At 35.0% G+C, this 17,501-nt stretch overlaps 3 protein-coding genes across 5 annotated transcripts; 1 reads left to right on the top strand and 2 right to left on the bottom strand.

Moving 5' to 3' along the window:
- Positions 1–348: 348 nt before the first annotated feature.
- LOC147855716 (large ribosomal subunit protein uL1) lies at positions 349–5,117 on the top strand. The gene is made up of 4 exons (XM_087330206.1): positions 349–462; positions 1,351–1,570; positions 3,662–4,033; positions 4,909–5,117. Exons 1-4 carry the CDS (start codon positions 458–460, stop codon positions 4,960–4,962), a joined length of 651 nt encoding a protein of 216 aa, XP_087186332.1. The 5' UTR covers positions 349–457; the 3' UTR covers positions 4,963–5,117.
- A 1,346-nt stretch (positions 5,118–6,463) lies between these two features.
- Positions 6,464–8,527, bottom strand: LOC147855715 (uncharacterized). Its single transcript, XM_087330205.1, has 3 exons — positions 7,372–8,527; positions 6,900–6,956; positions 6,464–6,801 (listed from the first exon to the last, which is right to left on the bottom strand). The coding sequence occupies exons 1-3, from the start codon at positions 8,297–8,299 to the stop codon at positions 6,755–6,757; spliced, it is 1,032 nt and encodes a 343-aa protein (XP_087186331.1). The 5' UTR covers positions 8,300–8,527; the 3' UTR covers positions 6,464–6,754.
- A 1,390-nt stretch (positions 8,528–9,917) lies between these two features.
- On the bottom strand, positions 9,918–17,427 carry LOC147855714 (F-box protein SKIP17-like). Of its 3 annotated transcripts, none has more exons than XM_087330287.1 (12): positions 16,894–17,427; positions 16,095–16,264; positions 15,112–15,252; positions 12,503–12,613; positions 12,249–12,355; positions 12,040–12,152; positions 11,678–11,742; positions 11,509–11,578; positions 11,141–11,203; positions 10,956–11,053; positions 10,773–10,847; positions 9,918–10,518 (listed from the first exon to the last, which is right to left on the bottom strand). In XM_087330287.1, exons 1-12 carry the CDS (start codon positions 17,389–17,391, stop codon positions 10,110–10,112), a joined length of 1,920 nt encoding a protein of 639 aa, XP_087186413.1. In that variant the 5' UTR covers positions 17,392–17,427; the 3' UTR covers positions 9,918–10,109. The 3 variants fall into 3 exon arrangements, with proteins under 3 accessions (XP_087186413.1, XP_087186414.1, XP_087186415.1); XM_087330288.1 differs by having other exon boundaries at positions 16,095–16,279; positions 16,894–17,034; XM_087330289.1 differs by lacking the exon at positions 16,095–16,264 and having other exon boundaries at positions 16,894–17,088.
- Positions 17,428–17,501: the final 74 nt, after the last annotated feature.

Raw genomic sequence — 17,501 nt, 5'->3', positions numbered from 1 at the left:
CATCAGAGAGACCTATTTGACAAAGAAAGTTGAAAGAGGGGCATGCTTTCATCATTCATACACGAACACATAACATGTATGTATGTATGTATGTATGTATGTAATGTTCATCCTCGGACACTTCACAAAATCGAAACATCTTTAATTAAACCGCCATGGCGGAGAAGGGAACCATGTAGAAAAGCCCTACGATTTTTTACATTGATAGTAAAACCATGGGGTGATGAGTTTTAGCATTTGATGATGATCATATCATAATACATATCATGATGGGGCCTTTCTAATTTGCCCTTTACAAAGAGATGTGTGTGTTCTGTTTTTTTTTGTATGTATGTGTGTGTATGTATGTATGTGTTCACACATAAACAGCTCAAAATCAGAAAGCAATTAGGGTTTTGTACTAATAATACCCTTCAGCAACCCTACCCCTTCCTCCTCCTGCCGTGTCTCAGGAACAATGAGGTAAGCTCTTCTGTAACTTTACATCGATCTCTTTCTCTGTGTCAGCCTTTTGTTAGTTTTTCCTACTCGTTACAACCAGATTTTTTTGTGTTCTATCATACTTCATTGATATCATACCTGTTCTTTTGGGCTGTGTTAATTGTGAGTTTAGTTTAGAATCATGAATGTGATTCATTTCCTAGATAGATTTATGAAATCATTCGTGCTGTAATCTATTCTAGGCTTGTTAGTTTTTGTATACACTGTCTAAAATATGTAGAGGACTATGTGTGGTGAGTGTCTCCAACTTAATTATTAACACAGTAAGATCCAGAATGCAGTATTCCAGGGCTATACCTTATTACTTAATGGATTTATTGCTAAATTGAACGTAAATTACATTTGGTCTCCAGAATAGGCGGTGGGTTTTAGCTATTTATCTAAGTATGTAAAATCATACATTTTTTTTGGTTAAAGTTGTAGCTTCTGCTCTATGGATTTAAAAATTGCTTATAACAGAAAGTTATATCAGAGTCTGGAGTGTGTAATATTATTAATTTTTTATATATTTTACGAAGTTGTAATATCTTGTTTCATGGATTTAATGTGTCACTAAGACATAAAATATACATAAAAATAAACTCTTCTTTTTGGTTAATGTTGTCGCTTCAGCGCTCAAGCTTTTTTTGTTTGCTAATGGCAGAAATGTAGATCAGAATCTTGAATGTGATGTTGTATGTTTTTATATATATTTCTACGAAATCGTAAATCTTCTTTTATGGATTTAGAGTTTTACGAGAATATAGATCGGAGTTTTAGATCAGAGGTTTAGATCAGAATGAGGAATGCAATGTGACTTGATTATTAAATTTAATTGAATGTATGCCACATTTTTATTTTATTTCACAGTAAACTTCAGAGTGATGTGTTAAGGGAAGCAATAACTCAAATTATCAATGATTCAAAGGAGAAGAAGAGGAAGTTTGTGGAGACAGTTGAGTTACAGATAGGATTGAAGAATTATGATCCTCAGAAAGACAAGAGATTTAGTGGATCGGTGAAGCTAACTCACATTCCAAGACCTAAGATGAAGGTTTGCATGCTTGGAGATGCTCAACATATTGGAGAGGTAATATACAACTAATTATATATATGTATATTGGAGGGTAATGTTGTATTTTGTAAAGGAATGTGAAATTAGTTACAATATTATACATATAGAAAAATGAAATTTGTCTGCTATAATATGCTTGTTTTATATTGAAAGTATTATACGGTACTGACTAAAAACAATGTATTGTTTTGTGTACAAATATTAAAGTTTGTGTTTCTTGTCTTATTTGATAGAAGATCATCTTCGAGTTAAGCTGAAGTTGTTATTTACCATGTTTAATCTGAGTGTATATTTTTGTATTTGCTAGTGACGTGTAAATTTTTGGGTTCAATATATTCTGTCTTCTTGGGTTAGAGGAAGGTCATGGAAGTGCACGACCTCATGTGATATTAGTCTTTTGTTCTACAAATTTCACTGTGCATTGCTAGAAGAAAAAGATGAATTTATCATACATTTGTTTTAGCGTGATGGAGTATTATTGGTTTATTTTGAGAAATGACAATATTGTATTTCCTAGTGAAATGTAAAATTGCGTGCAAATGTGGTCTCTTTGGTAGAGAAGTTGAGTAAATGTGTGGTTAGAAAGGCATGAATTTATGAGAATATCTATATGCAAATAGCTTCTTTGGTGGAGGTCTAAAGATGATTTCATGTGAACATCTGTTCTCATGTATTGTCTTTTTTGTTATGAAAGCATGATTTTAAATTCTGTGGTGGAAGATCATCCAACTTGGACTTTAGTGATTATTATCTGCTTTTAAAAGAAGATAATCAATAATAATTTCATGTGAGATTCTATCTGCAAATCTACCTTTCGGAAAAAGAAAGCTCATGAATATCTTGAATTTATTAAATCTTGTATTCTGCAAATATTTTCGTTAAAAGAAGAGCTTATTTATAGTTTCATGTGTAAATACTTTTCCCTGTAATGTGTTCATGTAATTTTATGGATTGCATGTGTATTCTTATTTTCAAAATAGTCTCTTTGGAAGAGGGAGATCACAAAAGAATATGATTTCCATGTGATTGAGTATTTGCAAATATTACCTTGAGTAGATAGACCATGGAAATTTCTGGTTGTATGGCAACTTTTATATGCAAATGCTCTCTCTTTTGTAGAAGAAATAACATGAGTATCCTGTTTCATAAAACAGAGGACCATGGTGATGATCTCTATATGATTTTTTGTTTACACATTTGTTAAGGCATATTGGCTTTTGTTTTGGTTATATTTCTTGCGACTTTATTTTTTCTCTAGTTTCAAAACATGAAATGGAAAATTTGATGATCACTCAAAAGGGGTCTTGTTAGGCTGAAATTTAATTTTGAGTTTTTTAACCACTGAACCCTTGGAAAACTTACTATGAATTCCTTAACGAATGCTTCATGGACATCTTTAAGCATAGATGTGGTTGTTAGTAGAGTAGGAATCATTAAGATACCGAACCATCTGTTGTAGAGATGGATTTCAGTACTGCTGATCCAGTCACAGAAGTGGCCCCTTAGCTTTTTGCTTTTGGAAGTTGTGGTTATGATATCTTTGGTTTTCAAATAATTATTGATTCTCCCAGGCTAATAAGCTTGTTGATCCATAGTATATCTCAAAAACTGCTTATTTTGTGGAAAGCTATGATGATTATTCAAAAGGTCTCGTTCGCCTGAAATTTGCTGTTTTTGAGCAAGTTTCTTGATGACATCTCTTTTGTCTGAGCTTGTTCACTTGCTAACACATGAACTGAGATTCTTCATCACTCACAATGTTTCATGTCTTTAGTGAAAAGAACATGATTTAAGTATAGATGTACTCACTCTGAAAATAATCTATGGTAAAAAAAAAGATCAATATGAAATGTACTAACTCCCATTAAGTTCAGCATTTATATTAAATGTAAGAAAATAATTTTAAAGTATATTTATACTCGTGCTTTTATGTGTTTGCTAAGTGTTTCTTTGGAACATAGGAGATTGTTGAAGAATAGTAGGGCTATCTATACATTTTGTTTTCTCAATTAGTGAATGAATGCTGTTTTTTTATCTGTCTTAATATATTTTTGTTCGATGCTACTGTAAGGGATGATTCATCCATCTATTTGTATATTTTATCAGGCAGAGAAGATTGGGCTAGACTATATGGATGTGGATGCATTAAAGAAGATGAACAAGAATAAGAAACTTGTGAAGAAGCTGGCAAAGAAGTACCATTCTTTCTTGGCATCAGAGGCAGTTATAAAACAGATCCCACGTCTTTTGGGCCCTGGTCTTAACAAAGCAGGGAAATTCCCGACGTTGGTTTCCCATCAAGAATCGTTAGAAGCCAAGGTTAATGAGACGAAGGCGACGGTGAAATTCCAATTGAAGAAAGTACTGTGCATGGGTGTGGCCATTGGCAACTTGGAGATGGAAGAAAAGCAGTTGTTCCAGAATGTGCAACTCAGTGTCAATTTTTTGGTTTCTCTTCTCAAGAAGAATTGGCAAAATGTGAGTACCTTTTCACAATTATTTGATTTGACTTTATTATATGCAAATTACAAATTATGTTTTCAAATGCATAAAATAAATTGAAAGTGCTTGTATAAGTGCCAAAAATAGCTCAGTTTGTTGTGCTCTACTACTGAGCTAAGTAATACCTAACTAAGTTGGAGGGATAAACAAACTGACTTCCATTATTTGTGGACTCTCCTTGTGCATCCTTTCTATCATTTTTTGATGATTTCTGGATTGTAGTTCTTTATATACCAGAGAGAGAAATGATGGAAAAAGATTCACATTCTGAAAGTGATATAATAAAGTTCGAAAAATGCATTTTTCTGCATTGGCAATAGATCAATACAACTGTGGTGCACTGCTTTGCATTTTCTCAACAATAATGTAAAATTTCTGCATATGTTTCGGTCTGACTACAATGTTTTATGATTGTATGATATACATATATCTTATGCGATGTTTTTTCCATCTGTTTTGGAATTTAAATCTTAGTGTATTGTTTTTCTTTGGAATATTTTACATTGTAATTTTACTGCATCGTTTTCACATGTTTTTCCTCAAGTACTTAAAAATAGTGCGTATATGTTTCTTTTTGACATTATGCATCTACCTATTTATTTCTGTACACATTGTTTCACATTCTAAATCTAGTGTGTTTCCCATTGATATTGTGTTTTGCGTTGTAGATGTAGTACTTTGTTTCTTTCCATGTTATTTTAAGTTTACCCTTGACTCAAATTTAAATTATTCTCAACCCTAAGTAAATCTAGGTTAAGCTCAAATGTAAATCTAGTCCATCAAGTATGATTAAATTTAGCTATTTTTTGCTGTAAAAAGACTAATAATATTGTGAATGGAATATGTTGCAGGTAAGGGTGTTATATTTGAAGACTACCATGGGCAAACCAGTGCGCATTTTCTAAGCTATCTTCAATTGTACTTGGATCATTTTTAATTATTCTAGTTAACATTTCTGAGTTGCTGAATTGATCTTTCAATGATCACGGGATTCAATGAAGAGAATGATGATGAGGATGTAGCATTCTGAAATTTAAGGTTGAAAGAAAAAAAGTTTTTTTTACTGAAATTGTGTATCGTCATTTCTGTATAATGTTGGAAATTCTGTCATCAACCAAACAGTTACTTGCTTGAGACTGGGGCAAAAATGGGTATACATATTTGCTACTTAAGGTTTCAATGTACATGGGGAAAAATTGGTATACACTAGAAAGTTATTGGAAAATTTGAGCTCCTTTTAAGAGGACCATTGGACCAGTTCTTATCCTGCTTTGCTCAGTAGCTTTTATTTTACTGTAGACCAGCTCGTTAAAAGTTTTTTGGCCTCATAAAACATCAAATTATGCATTGAAAAGTGTGAGCTTTTGGGCAACAAAAGAACACTTGTGTGTACTCTAAGAAAGTAGGAAACCATGTCAGCCAATCTTTGATGCTGTCATTAGAAGAAATAGAAAAAAGGTGGAGTGAGCAAAAACAAGGTGTATCTTATAACAATTATTATAAGAATGGGTTCTATCACTATTGATATAATGCAGACGATTTTTGAAATAGGAAATATGCACTGAGGCGATCTCTGTACTATTATTTGAAGGGGTTTACTTTTATTGTTGCGATGAAATGGTGTTTATTTTTATTTATTGAAAAACATGATGAACAAGTGGATTAAATGTCCAGACATTGTTCAAAGAATTATTGGATTTCCCCCCATTGAAATACCTTGAATTGTGCAGATGCCTTGGATGTTTATTTGATTGGTGGGAACCTGTTCTAGTGGCTTTAGAACAGTTAAATTCTTAATTCATCTCGAACATATTTGAGCTAGTATCCCTTTCGCATCCTCAATGGTTTGAAAACAGTCATCCTTGTCACATTCTCAATTGTGAAGATCTATTGAGCATAATGATTACATGTATATGTTACAATTTGTAACAGACTCAGCCTATCTTTAAACTAAGACAAACATTAGCCTTAGCTAAATTCATTATATAATGAGAGAAATTGTATATAATTCAAGCTTATAACTAAGACAAACATCTCTTTTAAAGGCGTCAAATATATGATGGTGTTCTTGGAAATAATAATCTCATTGATGATTGAGTGTAAACTCGTGGTTCCTTAACAATTAATATCCTCAGGTCTACAATTGACCGCAAACATGAAGATGTGTAGGACAAAGGCCTTAAATGAAATGCGTTGCTGAACCATTGATTGTAACTGTCTTTGACTCATAGCTATCATAAATAGATAACACAAACATGATGATGTATAGGCTATATGGGTCTTTGTCGGAAATCGAATGTTTTGGGGAACCAAATATTTTAATTGTGTATATGCTCTTGGTGTTAAATGAAATGCTTTGGTGAACCATAGACTTTAATTACCTTTGATTCATAGCTATCAGAAATAGATCACAGAAACGCTAGTGAATGTTAAAGAGGGAAACTATATACAAACATAAGATTGATCTTCATTTAACTAGTGAAGTTCTAATACAAAATGCTAACTAAAGTGAGTTTCCTTTAACTGATGAAGAGTTCATTACAACCATTTTATGTTAGTTAGACATTAAAGACTCCATCTTGAAGCGTGTAAATGCTTTACACTTGATAATGAGCATTTACACTTGATAATGTCTCGAGAGACCCGCAAGAATGAAAACATAAACTATGGGGATTTTTGGCCCAATAGCATGAAACCTTAGAAGCACACTCCAAATTTCATCATCCCAACAAGCCCAAAAAGTCCTAGCCATCATATATAGTACAATGTTACTCTCGAATGTATCATTGAATCCAAAAATTTAAAAAAGTCTTAACATGATTTAAGATAAATGATTTGTTACCTTGGATAACAAAGGTATCAAGAATAGATTGCCGACTTCTGGTAGCGGTGTTGAAATCTGAAGAGAAATGATGATCGGTAAAATTCCAAAATTTTATGCAATTCTAGTAGCACTAACCAAATTAAGAGACACTAGTTTATTTACGTTCTTTCCACACTAGAAAACCATAATAAAATATGTAACTTACATAATATATTTACCCAATTGTAAATCATAATATAAGTTTTATTTATATTTTTGATATTGTTTGTTGAAACTCAATTGGGTAAATATATTATGATTTACCCATATTAGACATATCAAAGCCAAACCAAGAATTGAAAAATGTATTAGCCCCATCTCCTATTGTCATATACCTTAATAATTATCGAATACATCATTTATAAGGTTTGCAAAAATTTGCCAAAATATGCTTTTATGCATAAAAATCTTATCTTCTGGTTTTTTAAAGTTGGCCCTACATATTATTTACCTGTTGTACCAAAGCAATTGGTGGTGGTGTTGACACCTGAGCATATGCACACAAACCCATACACATTGTAAGCACACACTCCATTGCTCACTTGGCAACTATTACAATTGCCAGAGTAAGTTGACTCATCATAGTAGAACTTCAAAGCAATTCCATAAGACCAATTGTTAGGATCCTCAAGATACACATTGGAGGGCGAAGACGAATCCGAGTTTCCACTTGAGGCGAAACCTTCATATTGGGAGCCGAAGCTATAGATGCTAGTGTAAGATGTGCATTGAAGTAGAGGCAAGTTAAGTTCAAAAGGTGGGTTATTAAGTTGAGAATTAGCATACACACAACATGAAGAAGTGGGTGAGTTGATAGATAGGCCTAGGTTTGTTATAGAGGGACAAGAGTATAGGGCCTTGCAAAGGGATGTTCCGGTGGGGTTACACACTGAAGCCCCAGAGGCTGATCCTGACATCTCCGAATGACATCCTAATAACACGAAATGATTGGTCGAGACTATAGAAAATGGTGCATCCACCGGAAGACCGAAGCTTGAGCTTTGTTGCATCATGCCACAAGTCGACATGGTAGGGTCAGTAATGACTAGGATATTGTTGGTATAGTCAATCTTTTTGATATCATAGGTGCCACCCATGGGTGTGTGCAAGACCATATTTCCTTTGTCTTTGCTACAATTTACGTATTTCTCGAAGGCCTTGCTCCCGCATCCTTTCGAAGTGCCGAATGGGTACATGACTGGGATGTCACCACAAACATTCTGGCACGGTGTCCACAACGCCTCTATGCCGACTATCTTCATCATTAGCATCATCATGATGGTCATCATTATCATTGTCATTACCATAGGATGCTTGTCATCATCATCATATGATTTCATTACTCCATATTGTCTCCTCTTTAGAGCCTCAATCCACATGGCTCTTATTCTTAGTCCTGATTCAAACACAAGAGGTTCAAGCTAAAGAAAGCTAAGGGTGGGTAACCCACCACGTTAATATATGGGAGTTTAAAGACAATCAACCCCAAAATGAGCATAGTTTATATGATTCCATATGCTTTGAGCATCGCCCCCTCAATGAACAAAAAAGAAAGAAAGAAAAACAGAGCACTATGCACAACGTTCCAAAAACAAAGAGTAAATCAAATGAATCGATTGTCTCTGAATAACAAAGTTTATGCACAATGCTCCAAAATAAAGTTTATGGGGAATAAAGAGAGGTTGATAATGGGAGTCCTACTTTTTCATTATCCCCCCCCCTCCCCCCTCTTTTCCTTTCTTTTGTGTGCCCACTTGTAGTGTTTTCTTTAGTCATTTTTTATTTATTCATGGAAAGTGTATAATGGCTGATATCCAAAAGTAAAAGCAAAGAAAACCCTTTTATGCTTCTAGCTCATTGAGTGAAAACTTCAAATATAAGGCTTGCTTTTTAGACAAGTGAAAAATGCAAATGCATACCTTGACCTCTTATATACTTTCTCTTATTGCGTTTTATGCTTATGTCCTACTTCTCCCAATGCACATGCTACATCTATGCATATGCACGCTACAGTCTCAATATTGTTCACCAATACTTTTGACATAGTGAATTTTAAGTGTGTCTAGGATTTAGATATTCTTCTAAAGTCACACTTACAAATATTGTTTGACGAAATTAAACTTCTCTTTCCAATATATTGGTGATGGTACTGTTAATCATCTCTCCAATTGATGCTAAATAACCTTTCAACACCTTGGTCATAAAGTGAACACATATAGATAACCTAAATTGAACACATTACACCTTTTTAGAAAAGATTGATAGGATTCTCTGAATGACATTCATTGCCACATTCAGGATTGCAAGTGTACTTCTTTACTTTTCTATCTAAAGAATTATGGGTTGATTTCTCTTTGCACCAAAACTTGTGGGATGTTGAATTCAGCACTTCATACTCTTATAGCCAATTCAACCAGCCATATCGTAGACTTATTTATTCTTTCAAACATGTAAAATCTATAGGCTCCCAAGGGTATAGGCAATTTTGATATGATGTGAGTCTCTAACTATTTACAAAGAATTTCACACATATTATGTAGTTTAGATACACATTATGTCACATTAAACTCATGTGCTTTGTATTTGTAGCCTTGATTATTGTGCTACATAATTCCTACTGGGTCTTCTTTCCCGCCAAGATGTAGTATATTCAACAAAAATAGTTGATTAGAAGATAGACTTGAAAAAATTAATCAGGTTCTACTTTATTTGTCATTAGCATCGTATAGCTTTGCATGTTCCCCTGGGCAACCATTGGTGTACTAATAGTGTTCAATACAATGTAAATGTCAAATGGACATAATTTTATTTTCCCATGGAAACAGAAAGTACTTTCATATAGACATTCTAAAGAAACACTCTCAAATGAAATACCGCATCTCTATCCCATACCAAATTTGAATGAAAGTTCACTAAGAGAAGCAAATGACTTTAAAAGTAACTTTTGCCAATTCCTACAATTTACTTGGATTATGAAAAGTCATGGACTCATAATAATTTACCAAGGCAAATCCTTCGATTGATGAGATTCATATAATTCAGAGGTGACAGGCTATATACATATACAAGAAAATTATAATACTTCTAGCATTCACTTGCAGCAGCACTAAAGGCTCTCTTCCTTACTAAATAGTTTTTCTGATAATACCTGATGGTATAAAATGAACCATAAGTACATATAGTTATCCATTAATAAAAGAATGAGTCATCGATACCATCATCATCACCATCAGCCATGCCATTATCATCACCATCATCCATGTCATTATCGTCGTCGTCATCATCATCATCATCGATGTCATCGTCATCATCCATGAATACATTCTCTTCACCTTCAGAATAATCATATGGGCTCAAAAACTTTGAATCATCATCATCTTCTTCCTCATCCACATCCTCATCCTGGTAGTTTGATTCTGTATCAAGATCAAATTCATCAAAGTAACTATCCTGGTTACTCTCACTGCTATTACTACTTAGATTGCTATCGATTTCTTGAGATAAATTGTCCTCAGAAAGAAAACTCCGTTGCAGATGCTCGCTATACTCATTGTAACCAAAGCTAGAAGTTAAGGACATTGAATCACATTCACTGGGGCTGCAAATGTGAGCAACAAATAACCAGAAGTAAGTTATAAAGAAGATTAAGATTGAGAGAATTCAATGACTCATTTCAGTTTACCACCAGTTAGTCAAATATATCTCAACCACCATTAATCAATGGATAGTATTTCTAGGGTTCAGATATATCTTTGGAATATTCAAAACTTTTTGTGTTTGGTGTACTTAATTCACTAATACTCAGATCTTCATACAATAGTGTACTAATAGATCCAATGCAGAATACTTAACCTTTTTTCCTCTTCAAAATCTGCACGGAGATCTAGTTTCGGTCTCTCCTTGCGAACAGTCAACAAAATCTCTTCTCTAAAGATAGGAAGAAAATATTATTAGATCATCACAGAAAAATGCTACACTCCCCAAAGCACCACAAAATGACAGTCACAATATCACAGAATTTCACAGAAAACTTACTTTAACTTAGACCTCCGGAGATAGGATACTAGCTCAGGTTCATTGGACCTTACTGACCTAGGTGCTCTTGATACCAGTCCTACTCCATTACATACATCCTTCTCACATGAAAAAGAAAAGAGACGCTAAGTCCTCTCTTAAACACAACAGTATATGCCATGGCAAACAAATTTTAGATAAATTACAAGATGCTGGAGGCTCTTGCATTCACCAGCAGTTAAAGCAGCCAATAGCCTTTCCACTTCAATCTGCAAAACATAGTCTGAATTTTTGTAAAAGGGCTAATCATTGTAATATGCAAGTTTGGTATAAAAATGGAGGTGTATTGTTATGACTGTCAAAAGACATTGTTCATAGAGGTGTTTACATAACGCTAGATTGTATTAAGAAAGAGATAATTACAAAAATGCCAGGACTCAGTAGCAATATAATTCATGGCTATATGGCTTGATGGACTAGGTATCCAAATGATAATCATATGAGATAATTTCGAGGCAGTTCATGATACTGGGATCAGTATCTTAAGAAACGGAAAAAAGAGAAATCACAATACCTCTCTTAAGTTGTAACAGCCACGCAATATCAAAGACTCCAGCTTCTGCTCTTGAGAAGCAACTAATTCCCTGTACATATTAAATTCAATCAGATGGAAGTACCTTTGACATGCACAGAAGCAGCAGAGAAAAAATTCATTTTTTCTAGAATTAAATCCAAGTTTTGACCTTAAAAATGATCCTGTAAGAAAATCAGCCCCAGAGAAGTCCACCCCCAACAAATGGTGCAGTCCCTATCCAAATACAAAAGATTAAGAATAAGAACTAAATGGCCAGACACCAAAGACAACTGTGAGCGCAGGTTGACGAAAGAAGAGAGTTATAGATAAGGCCATTAAGCAAAGATGAAACTTTTATTATGCTATGCCAGGAGAAGTGGAGAAATTACAACATATTTATTCAGAAACCAAATAGCACCCATTTTATATGTACATGGGTAAGTGATGATATTGCAGAGGCTTGTAAATGTAGCATCTTCCTAATTTCATTCAGCATCTTTCTAAATTTAAAGCACTTTACAGGGAGCTTACTTTAATTATCAATCGCACTTTCTGATCTGAAAATTTGAAACCTCGCAATATCAACGATGAGATACTGGGACATCCATGCACAATTTTAACACATGATGTAGATCTGATGCAAGCTGTAAACAAATGAAAATCAAGTTTGGTTTTATATGCACAAAAATGTTCGATTCTTTGTAAAAGGAAAGGATATATTACTTCGATTGAAACCTTACAAGAGTGCCTGTTCATATTTTCACTTTTGGGATATTGAATAGAAAGGCGCGTCAAATTGTGACAGCATGAAGTCAAACTATCTATTACCTTCTTCACATCTACATCACTGCAAATGCCAATACAAAACAAATTGAAATAAAACTATGTTAAAAACAGATGATACATCGTTCATTGGCCACTTATAGTACAACAATTTTCATCATTCATTGGCCACTTATAGTCCAACAATTTTCATCACTCATTAGTCACTTACAGGCCAACCATTTCCAGATCCAATAACCCTTTGCAAACAGCTATCGCCCTGCAGAGATGTCTTGAGTCTAATTCGGGTAAATTGTGTAGGTGAAGTGTCTGCAAAGAAGCTCTGTAAAAATAAGGCAACACATTCAAATTCATTTATTAGGGGAAAAAATAGTCTGGCCTTAAGAATTAAGTGCATATGACAGAGTAAGAGAAAGATATATTAACATAGTTTAAGAGGCCAAAATGGCCTATAAGACCAAACAAGAAAATTGAAATAAACTAAGACGTGACTGAAGAATCTCATCATGTATACATCTAGATTCTAAAAATCAGATATATTGTAATTTGTGTTTGAAAGATCTCTAGCATAGGTTGATCCAGAATGGAGAGTTCTTTGAAGAAAGAGTAGCATCTGCGGTGGCAGGGGATAATGGCCTTCATCTGTCGATGACCAGGGTGATGAGATCATGGTCCACGGGACGTAGGCCTACGTCCACAACAAATTGCTATATCCCAATCTATTGTGACCCATTTGCAATGTCCTGGTCAGGAGCCCATTTGTGTAGCCCTTGATTGACTTATAGCATCAGTGGGAGTAATGGGGCAAAAGAAAGTTGTGATTGTTCTTTGTTGATTAGTATGTTATTTTATTTTCTAAGTTGATAATATCAGTTCAGATCACTCTATTCTTTTCCACTTTGGTCATGTTTAGATGGGGATAATCCAAGCTATGTTGGAATGGTTGCGCATTTATGCTTATGCCATCTGACTTGAACCAATGTTGTGTTTCAACATACCAACAATGAATATCTTTGTGTCCTCCAAGTTGTTTTGATGACACAAATGCAAACCTTGAGTACCTTTCATTTAGGAAGCCCCCAAAGCATTGGATATTGGTCACAGATTGGAATAATGCCTTGGTGCTTATTGGGGTTACTCCCATCTCTGCTCGGATTATATCATGGGGCACCGAGATTGATGATCCAACCTATGTTGGAAGGGGGGTAGTGCATTTATGCTGATGCCATGTGACTTGAACCAATGTCGCATTTCAACGTACCAGGAATGAATATCTGTGTTCAACAAGTTTCTTTTGATGATGTAAGTGCCAAATTTGAGTACCTTTGTTTCGGGACCTCCCAAAGTTGTTGGATATTGGACATTGATCGGAGTAATGCCATGCTGATAATTTGGGGTTGCTCCCATCTCTGCTTGGATTATATGATGGGGCATTGAAACTTTGCTCCTCATCATCCGGACAATTATTGAGGCTAAAGGTCTGTCTAAATCTTTCCAATTGTTTGCTTTATTAAGACTTGGTTTGTCACAACCAACATGATAGAAGACATAAAAATCTCATAGTTGATGTGTGCCAAATGTTTGGTTAATCTAATGTTAAAAGATTGGTCACAAGGTGACTAGTAAGTGTGTCTTCAATAGAGAGGTGCACCTTTTGCATTCTTGATTGTATAAAAAGAGGGTTCTCACTGTACTCGACATTGAGAAGTTCAACACCATCACTTTAGTTTTATCTTTGTCAAAAGTTTGTCTGTCCAAATACTTTAAAGACGTTCAGATGTCTTTGTAGTGTCTCCAAAATGTCAGAAATCAGCAATATATCATTAGCATATAGCAATATTTTTATGGCTATATCTACGAGGCATGCTCTCGAACCGCCAAATCTCTCTATGTAATCTGATACCTCATCTATATAGAGACCAAAGAGAATGAGTGACCGTAGGATCCTTGTTTTACTCCAATTGTGCTAGTCACAGCCTCCAATAACCCATTGGCAAACCACACCTTTCTTAACATGAATTCATATATATATATATATATATATATATATATAGGGAGATTGATCTCTATTAGAGGCCAAAATTGACCTGAAAGACAGATATGGGTAGCTTCAGATTATTCACACAGCAAAATAAAACCTCTAGGCATCTTAAAGAAAAGACGATGGTGATGTTGATATGTACGGTGGCTTTACAAATGGTAATGACCTTTGAAATGATCTTGCAAGCATAAAGTACAGAAACAACTATGGATGGGATAGATTTATGTTTAACATCCATGGAAGACTAATTGTGATCTATGGATTGGTAGTAAGGGGAGATCATATGCAATGTTGGTTAGTATGGTTGAGTGAGTCAATGACAACGTTTGATTATGTCTGGGTGTCTCTGGATGGCCATGACATCCATGATATGTTGCTTGCATGGCCCATGTGCTTTGAATCCTGTACTCCAAATGTCCATAAATTAATGAAATTCTCTGGACAGCTAAGACATAGAGAGAATTGATAATATGGCCCATGAGCCTTGAATCTGATACTCCCAATCTCAGTAAATTAATGACATTTAGCACCCAAGTGTTCAGGTAGATAAAAATATGGCTTACCACTAGGGTAAAGACACAAGGTAAAGATCAGAGATAACAGAATAAGAAGTAAAATTGTGGCCAAAGTTTAGGAACTAGAAATAGGCATATTGTAGAAGACTGCAAACCTTTAATCTACACTACACCAACAGATGGAGCACATTCGGAATCCAGATTACGCTGATTATTGCCTATATTACAACACAACTTATATAGAACAAGGATCTGTGTGCATACCCTATTGCTCCATTACATGAAATTAACGGATCCAGACATGAATTTGATAGCAAAATTTTTGATGTCCAGGAATCCCTCAGCATCTTTCGCAGGTTTTTATCAACTTCAGCTTCAGGTATAGGTAAGCCAAGCTTCAGTAAACTGCAATGGTAATGAATCTGTGTAAGTTAGACTCTAGATATTCAGCATGGCATATAAAATAATTCAGTGTTTCACACAGATACAATGGTGTGCTTTGAACTGATGCTCTAACAGAGAACCCTCATTTGAGTCATTGGCTTGTCCAACATCACATTCATGAGTAACTAACAGCGTAATCAACTTACACTACTTAAAGAAGGTATTCTTTGTGGACTCCCTGTTAGAATATTGCCAATTTTCATGTAGATACAGTTGGTGACCTAGGACAACATAATGGCATATTGGCAACTGTCTCACACTCTATGCCCTACGGTACAATACTTATGACTTTTGTCTAGACAATGTAAAAATACCACGTGCCAAGCTAAATTTGAAAGAGGAATCCATAAAACATTTGCATGGACCTTATGTTTCACCAGAGCATCTTCATTTGAATGATCTGCATGGCACTCATCTTCACTGATGACCCTAGTAGGCAGCTGTACCACTCTTTGGTACAGGTGTTCAAAACTGGCATAGTTGATGGCCTTAACCTCTATATAACCTCTTAGGTTATCAGCATTAAGTGTTACAAATGTCCATAGTTTTATCTGATGTCACCATGTTGGGGTCCTAGGTAGGTATCCAACAAGACGTTACAATACCTGATTCAAATATCATCTCCATAAAGCACGAAAAGTAGGATGGGAATCTCATTACACATTAAGAATGATTTTAGCACAACCACCACCACCATTACTTTCTGTTTTGGCATGTGATCGGACATTAAAAATGCATACATGAACAAAAGATGTTCAGTATTCAACTTGAGGAAATTTCCATAAACTCAAACCAAACCATACCGCAAATATTGACCAGCATTTTGAATAATTTTTGCAACGGTACTATTGTCAACTTTACAATATGTCAGGTCTATGTTTCTATAGCAGGCTGGTTCCATAGCAATCTTCTTGAACAAACTGCATGATGAGGCTGCTTGACATAGACTACGAATGTCCAACAGAGAGAAAACCTAAAACACAAGAAGCTGTTATCCATGTCATCTCATATGAACAATCCAATATCACAAGGCACACTGCAAAGGTAAGTACATAATACAATAATTCCTTCAGTTAAGTTTTAACGATGTTGTAAAATCGAAATATCCAAGATATAACAATAATACTCAATCATGCACATTGCAATGGCAATATCAAAGTCTAGGAATTTTTTCTTGCAGAAAAAGGCATGTGTCCACGACATTGATAGAATTTTTGCTTGTACAAGAACTATACATCCGGTATACATCACGTATCCACAAGAACTAGAACTGTTTCTTAAGGGAAGCATACATCAGACATCGATAGAATCTTGAAAAGATATGCTTGTAGAAGGAAAATCACAAATTCAAAACATTCCATTCAACCATGAAATCTTCAAAATTTATGAGTATTGTAGGAAAATCATACTTCAAAACTTTTGAATTTAACCATGAAATCTTGACAACTTTTGCAAAACGTTCCATGAAACTGTGAAATCTTGGAAACTTTTGCTTGTAAATTGAAAAACATATGTCACATCATTCCAATGTAAATAATACATCAAAGCTTTTCTATTCAACCATGAAATCTTGGACACTTTTGTTACATCACATAGACATACCTTAATACTGAGATCGTGGGAGAGAGGCCAAACGAGTGAGTTAGAGAATGTATCATGTTGTCGCCATAGCCTATTTGCCGAATTCAGCAAATGCAAACCGAAATCTCTCGAATTTCTCAAAAGCGCTACTTTCTCTGCATCAGAAGACTGGCGTCTAAGTACCTCTTTGAGGACGAAAGAAACTAGTCTTGAAGGCGAAGCAGGATCGTTCGCATTGACGAAGGCATCGAAAAGGCTTTCAAGAGCTCGTGTTGAGACAGAGTTACAATCAGGATTAGGGTTAATGTTACAGTCAGAGTTAAGGTTAGGGTTACAATTCGGGATAAGGTTAGGATTAGGGCAAGGATTAGCATCATGATAAGCATTTTCCATATCAGCAGAGATCAGAAACTGCGGAGGATCAGAGAGATGCCATGACTGATGGAAGGGGAAGGAGGGGGAAGGCAGCATTTCCTCTCTTTCTCGATGCAAGCATCTTCTTTCTTCATCGCCATACATACCTACCCATAGCTATCTCAGGCTCCAGGCAGGATATTTACAAAACTAACCCTCTGCTTCCAAATCCTCTCCAAAAATAGCCCTCTTCCTTGTTCCTTCCAACTTACAAA

Source organism: Azolla caroliniana, unplaced genomic scaffold, assembly GCF_043228905.1.
Source record: "Azolla caroliniana isolate FFs.n. ecotype wild unplaced genomic scaffold, voAzoCaro1.0.p SCAF_14, whole genome shotgun sequence".
NCBI classification, from domain to species: Eukaryota; Viridiplantae; Streptophyta; class Polypodiopsida; order Salviniales; family Salviniaceae; genus Azolla; species Azolla caroliniana.
The sequence above is the reverse complement of the archived record's forward strand: the minus strand, read 5'-3'. Positions and strand labels throughout refer to the sequence as shown.